Consider the following 16882-nt stretch of genomic DNA (forward strand, 5'->3'; position numbering starts at 1 on the left):
GTCTTTGAAGGTCTTTTCTTATTTTTTTTCACTTTGAAAGGATGTGAGTGAGTGAGAGAGAGAGAAAGAAAGAGAGAGGGAGAGAGATCCCATTAGGTTGGCTTTAAAAACAACCACCAGCCTCGCAAAACACTGGTGTGTCTTTCACAGCTGTACGATGCTGGGGGATGGTGGGGTTGAGAAAAAGTGTTTCAGGCTCAAACATTGCATTTGTATTTCACCCCCTTTTGAACCAGCTTGGGCCTTTCTGTCTGAATGGCATGGAAATAAATGATAGCTTAACAACTTCTGTGGGCAAAGTTTTTCTAGCACACAAGTACATGAATTCCCATAAATCTCCACTACGAAGTGACAATAAAAATGATGTGGAAGGAAAATGTTGCTGTCGCTGCTGATGGGACCACCAGTCCCTCACTGCAGCTCACCTCACCCACCCCAGATGGTGAGAAAGCACACTTTTGAATGGGACCTAAGCCAGTGCTCAGTTGACATTGGGCTTGGTGCTGTATTTTGAACCTAAAAAGAGCCAGCATCCTGTTCTGGCAGTGGCTGACCAGATGCATGTGGGAAGCCTGCAAGCTGGACTGGAGAGCAGCAGCATTCTCCCCTACTGTGGTTCCCAGTAACTGATATTCAGAAGCATACTGGCTCCAATCCCAGCTTGGCTCCCATTCGAAAGTGCTGGAGACAGCAGTGTCAAACAGGAAACAGGTCTGGGTTGAAAGTGGTGATGGTCTCTGGTGGTGCACAGACTGGTGACAGATTAGATATGTTGCATGATGCTGAGGGCAGATTCCATTTTGCAGACCCTCCCACCCATCCATAGACAGTGGGTGGCCAGCCGGTGTGAACACAGGAGAAACCTGGAAGTATAGCATAGGGCCAGTCCATGCATTCTGATGCCACTATGAGGACTTTTCAAAACAGCCTCTGATTAGCAATCTCAGCATTCAGTGCCTATACTATGTAGTGTGTAGTATGAAAGCACCCACTCTGCACTAGAAGTTGGCCAGCTAGTTGCAGCTAGTCAGTGGGATGGAAGTCACTGCTATGCTGGTATCATCCACATGGCGGAGGAGGAGGAGGAGGAGTTTGGACTTGATATCCCGCCTTTCACTCCCTTTAAGGAGTCTCAAAGTGGCTAACCATCTCCTTTCCCTTCCTCCCCCACAACAAACACTCTGTGAGGTGAGTGAGGCTGAGAAGTGTGACTAGCCCAAGGTCACCCAGCAGCTGCATGTGGAGGAGCGGAGACGCGAACCCAGTTCACCAGATTACGAGTCCACCATTCTTAACCACTACACCACACTGACTCTCTTGGCGACTGCTCTATGCATTCTTGCTCTCCTTTAAAGAATGGCTACATGTGGGCTGTTTTAGATAGATGGGGGCTCTGTGTGTGTGTGTTGGTGGCAAGCATTGTTTTATCAGGGAAACAAATGGCAGATCCATGTGAGCATTGCAACTTTTTATTCTTTTGAGGGATTCCAAAATTACTCCATCTCGCTCAGAAGTGCTTTAGGAAAGCAAAACCGAGGTGAGGACATTCCTCTCCCCGAGCTATAATTTAGCATCGACATGGATGGCGACAAAGGGGTCTTCGGCAGAGTTGCTGATCTGGAAATAAGCTGTGCCATCGCCATTGACTTGGATTTTAATTCCACTGCAGCCATTGCCTTCCTTCTGCCCAGAAATAACGTCACAGTAAGTGCCAGCAGGGAGGCCGGTTTGCAGAGTTTCAGACATGTTCCTGTTTTAAAAAGAGAGTCAAAAATAATGATAATGTAGTTAGCTATCCTTTATCATCAAGCTTTGCATGCTAAGCTACCTTGGTGGGTCCATTCTGCTATGCCGTTGCTAATAATAAAATCAGATTTCAGTTTGTCCCCATCCTTGCTTTTCTAAGGGTAAAACTGATGATGCTCAATTGCCCACTGCATCCTTCCTTCTATGGAAGATTCTGGGGTGCTTTGCAAGGCTGGTTTAAACATTATTGCTAGATTCTGTATAGCTCTAGGTGCCAGCTAGACTTCTCTGCTTTAAACACATGAGAAATCTCTTCCTACTTACCAGTCGTCATTATTAAAGACAATGAATCCTTTGTTGCCACGGCCAAATGCCACTTGATTGCTGTTATTGTCCCACCAGTTGGTAAATGGCTGTCCGTCCACAACATTGCGGAAAATTACCATGTTCCTTTGGAGGGGGAAAAATGGGTTCATTGGTAATTGATGTACTGTAGAACAGAGTCAAACATGCCAAAGTGCAATAAAGAGATAAGCATGATTAAGGGGACTGAAAGAGTGCTAATCTATGTGTTGGCTTGTAGCCATTAAGCCATGTGCACATTCCAACCTTATTTGACGCCATCGATGTTCGCAGACCCAGTCATTGCCACAGGTTGTGTCTGGATTAATGGTAACAGATTTGGTAGACCCATCCCCGTTGCTCGGAGGTCCAACCCAGTCATTTATATCCTGGTTGTCAAAGAATTGAGAAAACATAAATATTAGACTAGAGGTGAAAAATAATAACAGAACACATTTATTGGAACGTGTAAACTAACCAAACTTGCAGATTATCATATTTCTGGGAGGTAAAGGCCTGGTCTACACATGTAACATAATGAGTTGAGAAGCTGCTAGGGTCCCAATATGTTAGAATGGATGATGCCACTTCAGATGGAGGATCATATCATGATATTCCCTTATACCCCTACCAGTAGAAAGTTAGCACAGAATAATAATAATAATAATAATAATAATAATAATAATAATAATAATAATATATTATTTATACCCTGCCCATCTGGCTGAGTTTTCCCAGCCACTCTGGGCGGCTTCCAATCAAGTGTTAAAAACAATACAGCATTAAACATTAAAATCTTCCCCAAACAGGGCTTCCTTCAGATGTCTTTTAAAAAGAAGATAGCTGCTTATTTCCTTCACATCTGAAGGGAGGGCGTTCCACAGGGCGGGCGTCACTACCGAGAAGGCCCTCTGTCTGGTTCACAGAAAGCAACAGTCTTGGCTGTCACCTCAATAACTAATACACTAGGGTTTTTTCTTGGTTTGGATGAACTTTTACTGTCTGTTTCAGTCAGGGTTTTTGTTTTATGTGGAGGAACATTCAAAACTGATAGGCTGAAATAGTACAGTACTATCTACCACCTTCCTTGACATTCTGCTGTATGCGCAAGACCACACACACATGACTTGGTCAGTCTCTTGGATGTGTAGGATTGTTGGCTCTGTGGAGCAAGGTGCATATTAATGATGCCGATGAGTCTGAAGGACAGAGTTAGCACCTGCATTCCATAAGTAGTTCAAGTCTAATAAATAAAACCCAGTGGTAGACAGCATGGTTAGCCTGCACTGCTCACCTGACTTTTCTCCGGCTACATTTTTAGTGCATACCATCACGTGAAAGAGTAAGGTTGGTGAGGTGCAGTTAGGCCGATGGAGTCTAATCTGGTGCTCTTGCCAGTCTGTTTGCACCACATCAACCTTGCTACCACCTCAGCCTCCCCGCATCCTGGTGTGAAGCAGCAACGTTGCCAAAGGGAGGTCAGGTAAGCGTTGCAAGCCCACCATACCTTCTCTGCAAGTGTGCTTCAGAGTGCAGATGATTATTCTTCAGGGACACCACATGCCCAATCATTACAAAGCAACCATACCAAAAGTAAAGTTAAGATAAATTGATTCTTTTTGGAGTATAACAGTGTAATCATAACCATGTGTAAAGGTAAAGGAACCCCTGACCGTTAGGTCCAGTCACGGATGACTCTGGGGTTGCAGCGCTCATCTCGCTTTACTGGCCGAGGGAGCCGGTGTACAGCTTCTGGGTCATGTGGCCAGCATGACTAAGCCGCTTCTGGCGAACCAGAGCAGCGCACGGAAACGCCATTTACCTTCCCACAGGAGCAGTACCTATTTATCTACTTGCACTTTGACGTCCTTTCAAACTGCTAGGTTGGCAGGAGCAGGGACCGAGCAACGGGAGCTCACCCCATCGCAAGGATTTGAACCACTGACCTTCTGATCGGCAAGCCCTAGGCTCAGTGGTTTAGGCCACAGCGCCACCCGCGTCCCAACCATGTGTGCTCAGAAATAAATCTCAATGAACTCAGTAGAAGTTACTCTCAAATAAATTGGATTAGGCTTGTAGCCTTGAAAGATTTGAACCTCCCTGGGATATTCCTTCCTTCCACCACCCCATTTCAATTTACTGAAAACTGAAATAGCCACCTATATAGAAGAAGAAGAGTTTGGATTTGATATCCCACTTTATCACTAACCTAAGGAGTCTCAAAGCAGCTAACATTCTCCTTTCCCTTCCTCCCCCACAACAAACACTCTGTGAGGTGAGTGAGGCTGAGAGACTTCAGAGAAGTGTGACCAGCCCAAGGTCACCCAGCAGCTGCATGTGGAGGATCAGGGACGTGAACCTGGTTCACCAGATTACGAGTCCACCGCTCTTAACCACTACACCACACTGGCTCTCAGTGCAGACCTCTTTGAAGATGTGGTACACATCTAGAAAAGTGGGGTGCACATCCTTTAAAACTAAATAACAAATGCCCATTGCCAATTTATTTAGGCTCTTTGTTATCACACAATAGAAACTGACCTTTCCATTCTCAAAGTATCTTGGCCAGCGGAAACTTGACATCACACGGGTGAAACCATATGGGTGAGCGAGCATGAAGCCGACTGCCATTTTGTATTGCCTGAAGATGTATTTTAAGAAAATGAACATGAAAGGGAGGATCAGAAATTGAGATTTATATTTATTTCAGGGGTAGGGTGGGGAGGAGGAGCCAGTCAGGCTTCAAGTCTCAAAGTGTTCCTTACCTGGAATCCCAGAAAGTCAAAATGGCAGAACCACCAGCACCATGCCCCCTCTGGTTATCATGATTGTCTACAAAGACAACAGCTTTGTCAGAAGGCATAAAACCCCAGCCTTCTCCCCAGTTCCTGAAGAAAAGAGAGAAAGGGCCAAATTTAGCTAAACACTGAATTTCAATATGTGCAAGGCTCTAAGCTTCGGTATTCAATTTTGCTTTGAAGTATATAAAATTAAATTACTTTAAATAAGCCATCTTTTCTCCACTCCACTTGCGAATGACCGTTCCTAGTTTTGCACCATATTTGAATTCAGTTACCCGGCCATTTCCATAGTAGTCACTGGCTTTAATTGCCTCTCCACCCAAATCAATTACCTGTTGAGGGAAAAGAAGAAAAGTTATTATGATATAGCAACATATGAGTAGAAAATAAAATGGTTTTTTTACGCTCTGAAATCAGCTCTACATCACAAATGTCTGCCCTTGCCGTCCTCTCAAGCTAGCCTTATATGTGCTTAATGGTTGTCTTCAACATAACAGACAGTCAAAGTACCTCTTGGAAGATGAAAGGCCTTGTTCCTTCAGCAAACCAAGTCGTGCTCAGATTTTTCAGCTTGTCTAAGAATGCTTTCATGTCCCCAGGCCACATATGCTTGGAAGCATCAATTCGAAATCCTGCTACTCCAATGTCAATCAGATGATTCATATACTCAGCAACCTTGGAGCGCACATAGTCCTTTTCGAGCGCAAGGTCGAGAAGGCTAACGAGGCGACAGTCGCGGACCTGTTTCGAAAGGTTGTTTTGAGAAATCAAATTCATAGTATCATAGAACTGTAGAGTTGGAAGGGACCACAAGGGCCATCTAGGCCAATCCCCTGCATTGCAGGAATCTTTTGCCCAACGTGGGGCTTGAACCCACAACCATGAGATTAAGTCTCATGCTCTACCATCTGAGCTATCCCAGATGCCTGGTTTATCATTAGTGGGTTGGGTGTCACATTTAAACCAACTTCTCCTATGCAGAAAAGAATTGAAGAAGAGGAACTGCATAAGGATGATGAAGAGAAGAAATATACAAGGGAAGAAAGGAGAAAGTGGGTTTAAAAAAATGAATGCAAGAGCTTCACCTGGTAAGGATCACCATAATTTTCAATCTCTCCACTTCCAGTTTTGCATTTCCAGTCGTTGAAATCCCAGCCGGAGTATGGGACAGCAGGGAAATCGTGGGTCTCTGAATTAAAATAGCTTCCACAAGTAGAGTGGGTGCCAGATCCAGCAGCAGCTCCACACATGTGGTTGACTACAGCGTCAACATAAATATATACCTGAGTACAGAAAAGGCATGACCAGGTTGTATTTATTATCATTGCTTCTTATTCTCTTCTAGGCATAATTCAAGGAGTTGGTTACACCCTATGAAGGCCTAACATACTTTAGAAACTGCTTCCTCTCTTGGGTCCCTTCTCAGGCACTGAGTTCTATTGTGGATGCTCTCTTAATCATACCATCTGTGCTTAGTTACCAACTGAATGAAGAGAGATGTTCTTGGTGGCTGCCCTTCTCCCCAGTTACGGAATGCTTTCCTGCTGCATATTTCCCAAAGTCTAAGCTCGAGGGCATTATGGGATAGATCGTAGGACCTATCTGTTTGGGATGGCCTAGAGGGCTCAGAGTTAAGTTGGAGAATGGTGAGAAGTGTTATTAATGTAGGTGAAATATTAATTCTGTCTTGCAGGTGCTTGATCTGTTAACCACTCCACATCTTAAGGATGGGGTTGACTAGAAATCTCGGTAAATGAAAACAAGGCACTTTGTGTCAGTGATGGAAGGTTTAAAAGCAGCACATTTCATGGGCCCAGTCCTCTAGAGTCTGGGCCATTCCTCCTTTATTTACTTTTAAAATGTCTGCAAAGGAGACATCGAACATGCATATAATAAGTGAGAAACACAATTTAAAATTCATTAAGGGGTCTGTTTTGACCTTGCAGTAATCCTAGAGTTTTCCCTCCTGCTCCTCCTTTGCAAAGTTACTGAAATGGCAATATTAGGTTCCAAGAGACAGCTGCCCATAATAAAAGAGCCTCACTATTTAGACCACACTAGACCACACATGCTTATACAGCATTGTGTATCACTAACTTAACTAGAAGTTAAAGGAAAGGTAGTTTCCTATGGCTCCCAACATTCTTAGGAGAACATGCACAGTAGCTCTGGGGTGTGCCCAGGAACCACAGCAAATGCTATTTCCATTATTTCTGACCTTTCTAGACATTTCCCATAGCTTTTTGTGGGACTGGATGATTTTGTATATGCTTGCAGGATCCTTGAAAGTTAAATTGTGAAGCCCTACATATAGCAGAGCTACCCCTGGAGTAAGTAACTTTAGTTAGTTTGGGAAAGGTAAGGGGAGAGCAGACAGGGCTCTTGATGGCAAAGAGGTTCTAGATCCTGTTGCATTCTCAGAACTGATTCAGATTAGTGCTGCTTTTACATTTGATTAATTTAAGGGTGTCCAGGGGATGTCCTCCAAATCCATCCAACTGAAATGGGTCCATTCTGAATTGAGTTAGGCAGACTCCACCCATCCCTAGCTTGTTGGGGTGACAAGTGAATTTTACCAGCCATCTCCCTGGAATAATTGGCTCCCTAATTGAATACATGTCACTGGCATAGAACCATAGCTGATTTGATCTGAAGTTCCCCACTACAGGTATAGACAGAATTTCCCAACCACTTACTCCAACATTGTTGCATCTGGTAACCATGTCTTTAAATTCATTCTCATTTCCAGATCGTGAACATAGCTTGTAACTGATGGGCTGGTATCTTTCCCACCATGGCCTCCATGGATTTGTAATAACGAGGTTTTCATTTGGAGGGGAGATCTGTGAATTAAGAGATATTAAAACACCACACACCAATAAATACCATTTCAACAATTTAGTAGAGAGCTGATGGTGCTGCTTAAGTTATTGTGGGCTGTGGTTGACATAGCCAGAATCTGTACAGACAATCCAAAACAAGTGATGAGCAAATTCTCCTCAGAAAGCTTTCCCAATCTTCCTCAGAGAGTCTTCAGAAGAACCAAATGTGAGAGGAACTGCCCCCAGCCCTCCCTGACAGCATCATTTCACCCAAAGCAACAGGGAGGCCTTGCAGGCATCTACTTGCTTGGAAATGACACACATGCAACAAAGTCAGGAGTGTCCTTTCCTGCTGGAATTCACAGGATTTTTAATGTTTCTATGCCCTTGATTCAAATGAATTGAATGCTACAAATCCCAAGAATCCTGACAGACTATGGCCAGGAACATCACTTCCTGCTAAGCAGAAGCCAGGGAGATCTCTCTTGGCTCCACTAGCAAGGTGTTCCTGCTGCCAATTCACCCATCCTTTCAGAAGGGAAACAGGAAAAACCAGGTTTCCAAAAGACTCCATGGATACAGAAGGTTCCATGTTGCATGTTGTAAAAGACAACAAAAACAGTCATGGAGTTACCTCTTGTTATCTCTCTCCCTCCCTCTCTGATTTATATTGCCCTGAGGAGTAGAAACGAGGAGTAGAATGTTATCACTCTCCTATTGCACTGGACCACTCTGCTCTAATGGAGAAGTGTGATAAGATGTTCTTTATCACTTGGCTGGATAATAGAGTTGTCTGGCTTACCAGCTAATTTTATACATTCCTTGCTAACTTAATTCTTGGCAAAATTGTGGTCTTGTGACTTAGCAAGTTGTAGAGTAGTTTTCATTATCCATTATCTCTATTAATATTAAAAGAGTGTCTCATTGTTATGCACAGAAGAATCATTAAAGATCATGAAGCCCATAGCAAAATGCTTCCATCTTCTTTCCCACACGCCATTATTCATGGAGTGGTTTGCTTAACTCTAAACCAGACCTATAAATAAAGCCTTAGCCAAAATATTATTTGGGGTGTTTTTTCCTACCCCAAATTACATTGTTGGATGTTGCCAAGTTGGCTATGTGAACCGGTCCCACATTCCGAACAAATTTCAAAAGCTTCGGTTGTCACTTTGACATTGTATTTCAATAGTCTTATTGATTCGGACACATTAGTTAAACCAGGAGTAGCTAACATCCTAACCTCCAGGTGGTGCTTAACTATAGTTCTCATCATCTTTGGCAAGGCTGTCTGGTGCTGATGTGAGTTAAGAGTCCAGCAAAATCTGCAGGTTATGACATGGAGTTCAAGGGTATCATATTGGCTACCCCTGAATTAAACCATTAAGCATTAACTATATTTGAGTCCTTCACCTTGGTCTGTTTCCAATGACTGGTCTAAGTACTCTCCTGTAAGCACCTATTATTTCCAGTTGTTAGTTATATTGAAATCGCCACTTGTTGTCTTTGGTCCAAATAAACTGTGACAAGCAAATATTGAATAGAAGTTGCCTACCTGGACTCCGCCAAATCCATTAGGTGCCAAATAACGCTCGCATTCCAGAGCAATGTCAGCCCAACGCCATTCAAAGAGATGGACAATTGCTGTCCTTCTGGGCCTTGTATTTGGGTTATACTGAGCCCAAGAAAGCTCAAAAGCAACTAGGAGAAGAAAGACCCTCATGTTGTCTTGGACAATTGCCGTTGTTGAGTGCTCTGCTTTGCCTTTCTATTTATATTCTTGCTGCAGATCAAAGTACACTTCAGTCGTGATGCATTCAACACAATTGGCTATATTTAATCAAAGGTCATTCCGTTTGGTGGTTTAAACAAAAGTAACAGGTGAAGATAACAGACCAAATTCTCTGGCTAATAACTTCAAATCCACAGGATAAGGCTCCGTGTGATTATTCATGTCTGTGTTCGCAGCTAAAATAGATTAGATAGTCCTGGGAACAGACATTCAGAGGCTGAATCCATGAACTTGTATGCACCGTGAAGAGTTTGCATGGACACACTCTCCTATTCCTTTCAACAGAAGGAGCCGTTCCACACTTGCAAAGTGAAAATTATTATGTGCATGGAGCATATTTTAATGGGAACCTATTAATTGGAATCAGTGTCATTGCAAATACTGTGAATTGTAGTAGACAGTGCAAGTGACTCCTGGTGTCCTCATGTTTTTTCACAACACACACAGGTTTCAACACAATGCCAATCATCCCTTTTCGTAGGTTACACCATTCAGAGCTTGTTACTTGTTGTCCATCATGGTGAATTCTTCCTTCTTTCTTTCTTTCTTTCTTTCTTTCTTTCTTTCTTTCTTTCTTTTACACTTGCCCTACTTCTCCAAACTGCAAGATGTTCCAGGGCCACAACGCTTACCCAGATTCGGTTTACTTTAGAAGGAGGTGACCGTAGGCTTAAGGATGCTCATATTTATTTAACAACACAATAATGGACTTTTTCTTTTCTGTGGTGGCTCCCTGCTTGTGGAATGCTTTCTCCAGGGAGGCTTGCCTGGCACCTTCATTAAATCATCATCATCATCATCATCATCATCATCATCATCATCATCATGTTGTACCCTGCCCATATGCAGCTACATTGGCACCAGGCAAAAACATTCCTCTTCTCCTAGACCCTTGGCTAATTAAACCATCTATGCCATGGGTAGGCAAATTAAGGCCCAGGGGCCAGATCCGGCCCAATCACCTTCTCAGTCCGGCCCGCAGACAGTCTGGGAATCAGCGTGTTTTTACATGAGTAGAATGTGTCCTTTTATTTAAAATGCATCTCTGGGTTGTGGGGCATAGGAATTGGTTCATTTTTTTTCCTTCCAAAATATAGTCCGGCCTCCCACAAGGTCTGAGGGACAGTGGACCAGCCCCCTGCTGAAAAAGTTTGCTGACCCCTGATCTATGCCATTCTATACTGCAGTGTGGTATCGGTTTTGTTTGTTATTATGGTATGTGTCAGAGCTGCCCAAGGTCCCAGCTCACAAAGGACCAACGCTGCTTCGTTGTTAGGTACAAAGTCTTTATTGAAGTTCAGTTTCACTTCCAGAGCCGCAGCGCGCAGCTCTACGTCTCAACTGTTAGACCGCTGATGCTCCGTCTGAGTCTCCTCCCCCCTGACACCAATTTAAGATTCTAGCCTTACTCCACCTCTTCCTCAGTTCCTTCCGCCTCTGGTTCCGCCTGGCCGTTGGGGTCTCGCCCTTTCTAGCCTCTTCTGACGCTGAGTCCCCTGAGCCTTCCCCCTCCCTCCGGCGGGCTTTAGGAGCTGGTTCCCCATCCGGGTCTCCTGCTGTCCCCCGCGCCTGTACATTTGAACTTGGCGCGCGCGCCCAGCCGGTAACTTTTCTCCTGACCGTTTCACTGCTGCTGCTGTCACTGCTTCCCCCTCTGGGGGGGCTAGCTGCAACTGACCTCCCCTCCGTTGGAGGCGTGGTCAGCCCTGACTCACTCTCTCTCCCCGTTGGAGGAGACGCTGGCCCTGACACATGTGACTCTTCCCCCCCACTACGCTCTGGTGGGGAAACTGGTCCCAATCCCCCACTGCTACTTTGGGGTTCCCCTCTGTCTCCTTGTTTCTGGTGCGTCCCCCCTGGGACCCCCCTTGCCCTGACCATAGACGCCCCCTTCTGGGAATCTTCTGATTCGCTGGAGAAGCTCATGGAATCTCTCGGGCCACTGTCATACTCCCCTACGCTGCCCTCGGAGTCTTCCCCTTCGCTCTCCATTTCCTCTCTCCCCAGTGCTCCTGCTCCTGAGTCCCTGACAGTATGTATTTTTGTGGTTTTATATTGTAACCCACCCTATGATCTTTGGACAAAGGGCAGTATAGAAATATAATTAATCAAGTAATTAATAATTGGGGTAGCATGCCGCACTAGCATATGCATTCAGTGATACAGCAACCAAAAGTTATACGCATTGCAACCTCACTTCCACATATAATCAATTGCTCCCTATAGTCAAGACCTAACACTTCTGTACCTAAGCAAATTGTATGTCAACTGTATTAATCAAGATGTGTCACAATTACCCATAAGAGAAGTGTCCCAGTTTGCCATAGGTTCCAGGGATTGTACTGGTGTTAAACATTCGAATTAGGAGTCTGCAGGAACAGAGAGTCTTTTATATACTCTGTGGAATATAACAGGAGTTTTCAAAGTACATTGTATGAGAAGCATAACCTACAATTACAAAGGGTGGTACATGACTAAGGCTGCTTAGTCACAATACCTTTAAAACACATTTCCCCTCTCAAAGAATTCTGGGCTCTTTTATTTGTTAAGGGTGAAGAGAATTGTCACTCTGTGAGGGGTAAACTATAGTGCCCAGAATTCTTTGATTTGAAACATGTGCTTCGGATATTTTGCTCAAACTAGACCCAGTGAGATTAACAAGCATGACTTCACTAGATCCATTAATTTTAGAGGGTTTGCTCTGAGGAAAACCTAGCTGATTACTACCCATAGCCACAAAGTCTAGTACTTTCCTAAAGAGCAATTCCCAACACACACACACACACACACACACACACACACAAACACACACACAAATTCCCAAAGAGACAGATATCTCCATATTTACCAGTTTTGTTGAAGAGCCAGAAGATTCTGATAAGAGAATGATAGGTTTAAAGGTAATTTTTCAGCAACAGATGACTTCAGATTCATCTCTCCTTGATTATATTAACCTCTCTGAAAGTTTAGAATACACTTGCATTTCAAAGTTACCCTTAAGAGATTAGAAGAAAGATTAAGAACTGTCTGCACTAGTGGCTAAACAGCTTCCTAGTAACATTTTATTTTATGACTTCATTGTTGCCTGTTTCTTAGAAATATTGAGTAAAGAAAAAGGAAGAAACTTAGTCAAGCTAGTATTGTTAATATATTAACATGACAAGATAAGCATGTACTGAAGATATCTCAGGAGCTTCAAAGCAGTAGTACTGAGAGTCACTGGCAGTGTTCTGTTATAAACCTGAGTGGAAACTCATTAAGAAGAGCTGATATGTACCGGTATGTCTGTGGTTCTCAAACTTCCCAGCCCCCTGCAGAGCACTGGAAATCGCTGAAAGTCTTGGTGGACCACTTAATGATTTTTCTGCCTATTTCAGCAATAGCAATGAGCTGTGCTAAATGCTGTGTGATCTTTAATTATATTTCTAATGCTTCTTCTACATTTTATGTGTTTTGTATCTCATATCTTAATTTTATTTCAGTTTTAATTCCGTAGAATACAGTAGAAACCACAATAATAAATAGACAATGCAAGATAAGAAATAAAAGAGGCAATCAAAAGACAATTAAAAAACGGTATGGTCATTTAATGCACCCACTGTACTCATACTCTCCATGAAATAGAGACGGCCCCTGCAACATTTCTTCTATGAAAATAGGGACATCCTACCATACCCTCCAACATTTCTCTGATGAAAATAGGGACATTCTAAGGAAAAGCAGGACATTCCAGGATCAAATCAGAAAGCAGGACAGCTTCTGTAAATCCGGGACTGTCCCTGGAAAATGGGGACACTTGGAGGCTCTGTTCTTCACAGACACACCATGGACCACCTGAATGCAGCTCACAGATCACTGGTGGTCCATGGATCTCTGTTTGGGAACCCCTGATACAGATGATAAATTCAGGAATTATGTCCTGGAGAGCAAGGATACTGAGAGAAAGGTCTCTTGGTATACTAGACAGATCCCACGGAGCAGATGACTTGCTCCAACAGATTTCTGATTCCAAACTCTGCCTCCTTCCCAAGGAGTGGAGAGACTTAAAGGGACAGCCCTCTGTCCCAGAACCAAGTACTTGCTTGCCTCTGCTAGTTCCAACTGGGTTTATTGCCTGTGTGGGCAAGGGGAAGCAGGAGACCCCTGGTCAAGAGAGCTCTGGCCTCTGAAGAGGTTGCAGAAGGGTCACATTCTCTTCTGGAGGCCACATGCAGAACCTCCAGGTGTCCCTATTTTCCAGGGAGAGTCCCAATTTACAGAAGCCATCCCGATTTCTGATTTGATCCCAGAATGTCCCACTTAAAGGTAAAGGGACCCCTCACCATTCAGTCCAGTCGTGGCCGACTCTGGGGTTGCGGTGCTCATCTCGCTTTATTGGCCGAGGGAGCCGGCATACAGCTTCCGGGTCATGTGGCCAGCATGACTAAGCCGCTTCTGGCGAACCAGAGCAGCGCATGGAAACGCCATTTACCTTCCCGCCGGAGTGGTACCTATTTATCTACTTGCACTTTGACGTGCTTTCAAACTGCTAGGTTGGCAAGAGCTGGGACCGAGCAATGGGAGCTCATCCCACTTAGGACATCCCTATTTTTATTGGAGAAATGTTGGAGAGTGTGGAGTTATGTGGCCCCCGAGGCAAGGAGATAAATAACTATACAACCTTGTATAGGGAAGTTGTGTAATGTTTAATGTTTTATGATGTTTTTATATATGATGGAAGCCATCCAGAGTGGATGTCAGTCAGATGGGTGGGGTATAAATAATAAAACTGTCGTCATTGAATAGGACATCCCTGTTTACATTGGAGAAATACTGGAGAGTATGCACATGCCAGGGCTGGGCAAGGCCAGTGACAAAAGTGGGTGGAGCGGTTTATGTCAATTTTTACCTCAGTATGGTAGGCTAATTCGTACGCACACTCACACATCATTCAAGGCAAACAAAAGCAGAGTTCAAGAGCACAGTCCAGCTGGGGGAGACGACACTCAAGGAGGGTATGAAATGAGGCCAGGGTAGCCAATGGGGTAGAAGGTGTGGCTTGAGGACAGCCTCTTGCACCAAATACAGAAGCCCTGGGCCTGAGGTTCTCCACCTCTTTTCTAGGGGATCACAACTGGAGTCTGTAGCTCATGGGGGTTCAGTTCCAGTGCCCTCACAGCTTTTCTCATTGGTCTATCTGACCTGGCCACCCTGGCCCTCTATGTCAATGTCCAGACCACTGCTCATTCTTTGGCTCAAGATGGTGTAGTGGTTAGAGTGTCAGATTGGTACCCGAGAGACCAAATTTTAAAGACCCACTCGAAGCACAAAGCTCACCAGGTGGCCGTAGGCAAATCATCATCTCTCAGCCCAACTTACCTCACAGGGCTGTTTTGAGGACAAATATTGCCTTGAGCTCCCTGTTGGAAGGGAAGAATACAGTGAATGAATGAATGACGGTTAAGTGTAAGAAAAATGAAAGGAGGCTTTATCACTACCATGGAACAGGACCTTTTGCTGAAATGTAACTGTTCCAGGATTGCTGAAGATTTTAAAACGGTCAGAGAATTCATCCGTAGAGAACTAGTTGTGCCACCACCTGTCCCCAAATTTTTTTTAAAAAAAGGGACATGGTCTATGAAGAATTAAAGAAAATGCTCAGACAAACATTTCCCAAAAGACCAGAGGCCTTCTTACTAGGCATAATGACAATAAACATCTCAAGAGAAAGCAAAAGAGTATTTTTTAATGCAGCAACTGCGGCTAGAGTGTTAACTGCCAAATACTGGAAAGGGGATTTGACTCCAACTAAGGAAGAATGGCAAAAGAAAGTGTGTGAGTATGTCGAACTAGCCAAAATGACAGAAGCAATAAGAAATCACTCAAGCTTAAGGATTAAAAAAGAATGGGTTTGTTTAAAAAACTATTTGTGTAAACAGGGTTCCCCAGTCAAAACTTGGATGTGCCTAGAGTAAATTTCACAAAATTACAAAATTTGTAGAGGAGTTATTATATATATAAAGAGAAGGTTGATAGGATTTTGGCACAGTACAAAAGAAAATGAAATAAAGAGAGAAGAAGAAGCTGTTAAGAGGTAGAGGGAAGTCAAAAATTATTATTTAGAGTATGCATATATATATATATAGAAGAAAAAGTATAAGATGTATGTTAATGTAAAGGAAAAGTTTATGTGTATCTGGAATTTTAAATTGCAATAAAAAAAGAGAGAATTTGTTGTGCCACCAACTAGGCAAATCACAGGAGGTGCTGCAAATATGGTCAGAGCTATTGCCAATCCACACTCAAAGGCCGATTCCTTTAATATAATCAGCTTTACAGTTCCTTGAAATAAAACAGTGCCAAAAATTAAGGTGGTCTTGCAACACCTGCTTTAGAAAAGTCAATCAATGAAACCATGAGCAAAAGCAAGGTTGGCTGTTGATATGCACCAAAGGAAAACAAGCTTTCATATTTGCACAGGTGCAAAGATTTGGGTGGCAAAGCAAAAACAAAAGCTCCCTGCAGCATGTGAATCGTGAGAACTGCTTTCTAAGGTGCTAGAGGTCACCAGGAGTCGCCCAGAGCTGGATTTCTCTTCATGAAATTGTAACCTGTAACTGTTGCACAAATAAGCCCAAACAATATAGTAAGAGTCAGTATGACCCTATCTCCAAACGTTAATCCCAATGGTTCATTTATCACGCTTAGTTGGGGAAGTTACTACTGTTTCCTACAGGGTGTAGATCGCCAACTTTGCCTTGGGCAAAGCAATGAAGATTTCAAATGGTGAATGATTATCAAGACTCCTTAGTCATTCTGCTTGGACTCAGGGATTGATTCCCTTGTCTTTGTAGACACTCCTCCAGTAAACAGTTCTATGCAGGAATGGACTGCATTATTGCACGACACATGGGACCTGCAGCAAAGTGTTGCAGCACGAAGCACTGCTGGCCAGAATTCCAGTGGTTCCATTCCACTTTCACCCACCCCAAAGTCCATCACCATTCAAGGAAGACTGGGCTCATTTAGTGTCGGTTGACTTGCGTTTTTTAAATAAAAAAATCTGCAAATCTTTGGGTTTCATTTATGCATACATAAGAAAAAGAAAAAGAAGTCTTCTTAGTGCACACAAAATCCACATGAGATCAAAAGAAAAACAGCAAAGATCTGAAGAGCATAAAATTGGCAGGGGTAGCTTGTTTGTGGGACAAACAATGGCAGTGATGGAGAAAGGTGTCCTCCTCATACTTCGTTTGTGAGTTTCCCAGAGGCATGTGGCTGGGTGATGCCAAGAACAAGATGGCACACTAAGATGGCACACTGCTCTCATCCAGCAGGACTTACCTTCTTTGAAGGACGAATGAGAAAGGAATTCTAAAATTAATCAGAAAAGAAAGAAA

At 43.6% G+C, this 16882-nt stretch overlaps 1 protein-coding gene across 1 annotated transcript; it reads right to left on the minus strand.

Moving 5' to 3' along the window:
- Positions 1 to 1453: 1453 nt before the first annotated feature.
- LOC310765479 (pancreatic alpha-amylase) lies at positions 1454 to 9761 on the minus strand. The gene is made up of 10 exons (XM_083620487.1): positions 9267 to 9761; positions 7586 to 7732; positions 5975 to 6172; positions 5400 to 5630; positions 5088 to 5221; positions 4854 to 4976; positions 4630 to 4729; positions 2356 to 2477; positions 2071 to 2196; positions 1454 to 1750 (listed from the first exon to the last, which is right to left on the minus strand). The coding sequence occupies exons 1-10, from the start codon at positions 9432 to 9434 to the stop codon at positions 1561 to 1563; spliced, it is 1539 nt and encodes a 512-aa protein (XP_083476613.1). The 5' UTR covers positions 9435 to 9761; the 3' UTR covers positions 1454 to 1560.
- Between the last annotated feature and the right edge of the window lie 7121 nt (positions 9762 to 16882).

The sequence above is a fragment of the Podarcis filfolensis genome, assembly GCF_964270895.1.
Source record: "Podarcis filfolensis genome assembly, chromosome: 6".
NCBI lineage: Eukaryota > Metazoa > Chordata > Lepidosauria > Squamata > Lacertidae > Podarcis > Podarcis filfolensis.

Excerpts from the sequence above, each read along its gene's own strand:
- LOC310765479 (XM_083620487.1), bottom strand. The coding sequence starts at position 9,434 with ATGAGGGTCTTTCTTCTCCTAGTTGCTTTTGAGCTTTCTTGGGCTCAG. Across the intron at positions 5,631-5,974 it reads ATTATGGTGATCCTTACCAG|GTCCGCGACTGTCGCCTCGT; the intron begins GTGAAGCTCTTG and ends CTTTCGAAACAG. Across the intron at positions 5,222-5,399 it reads GGCCTTTCATCTTCCAAGAG|GTAATTGATTTGGGTGGAGA; the intron begins GTACTTTGACTG and ends TTCCCTCAACAG.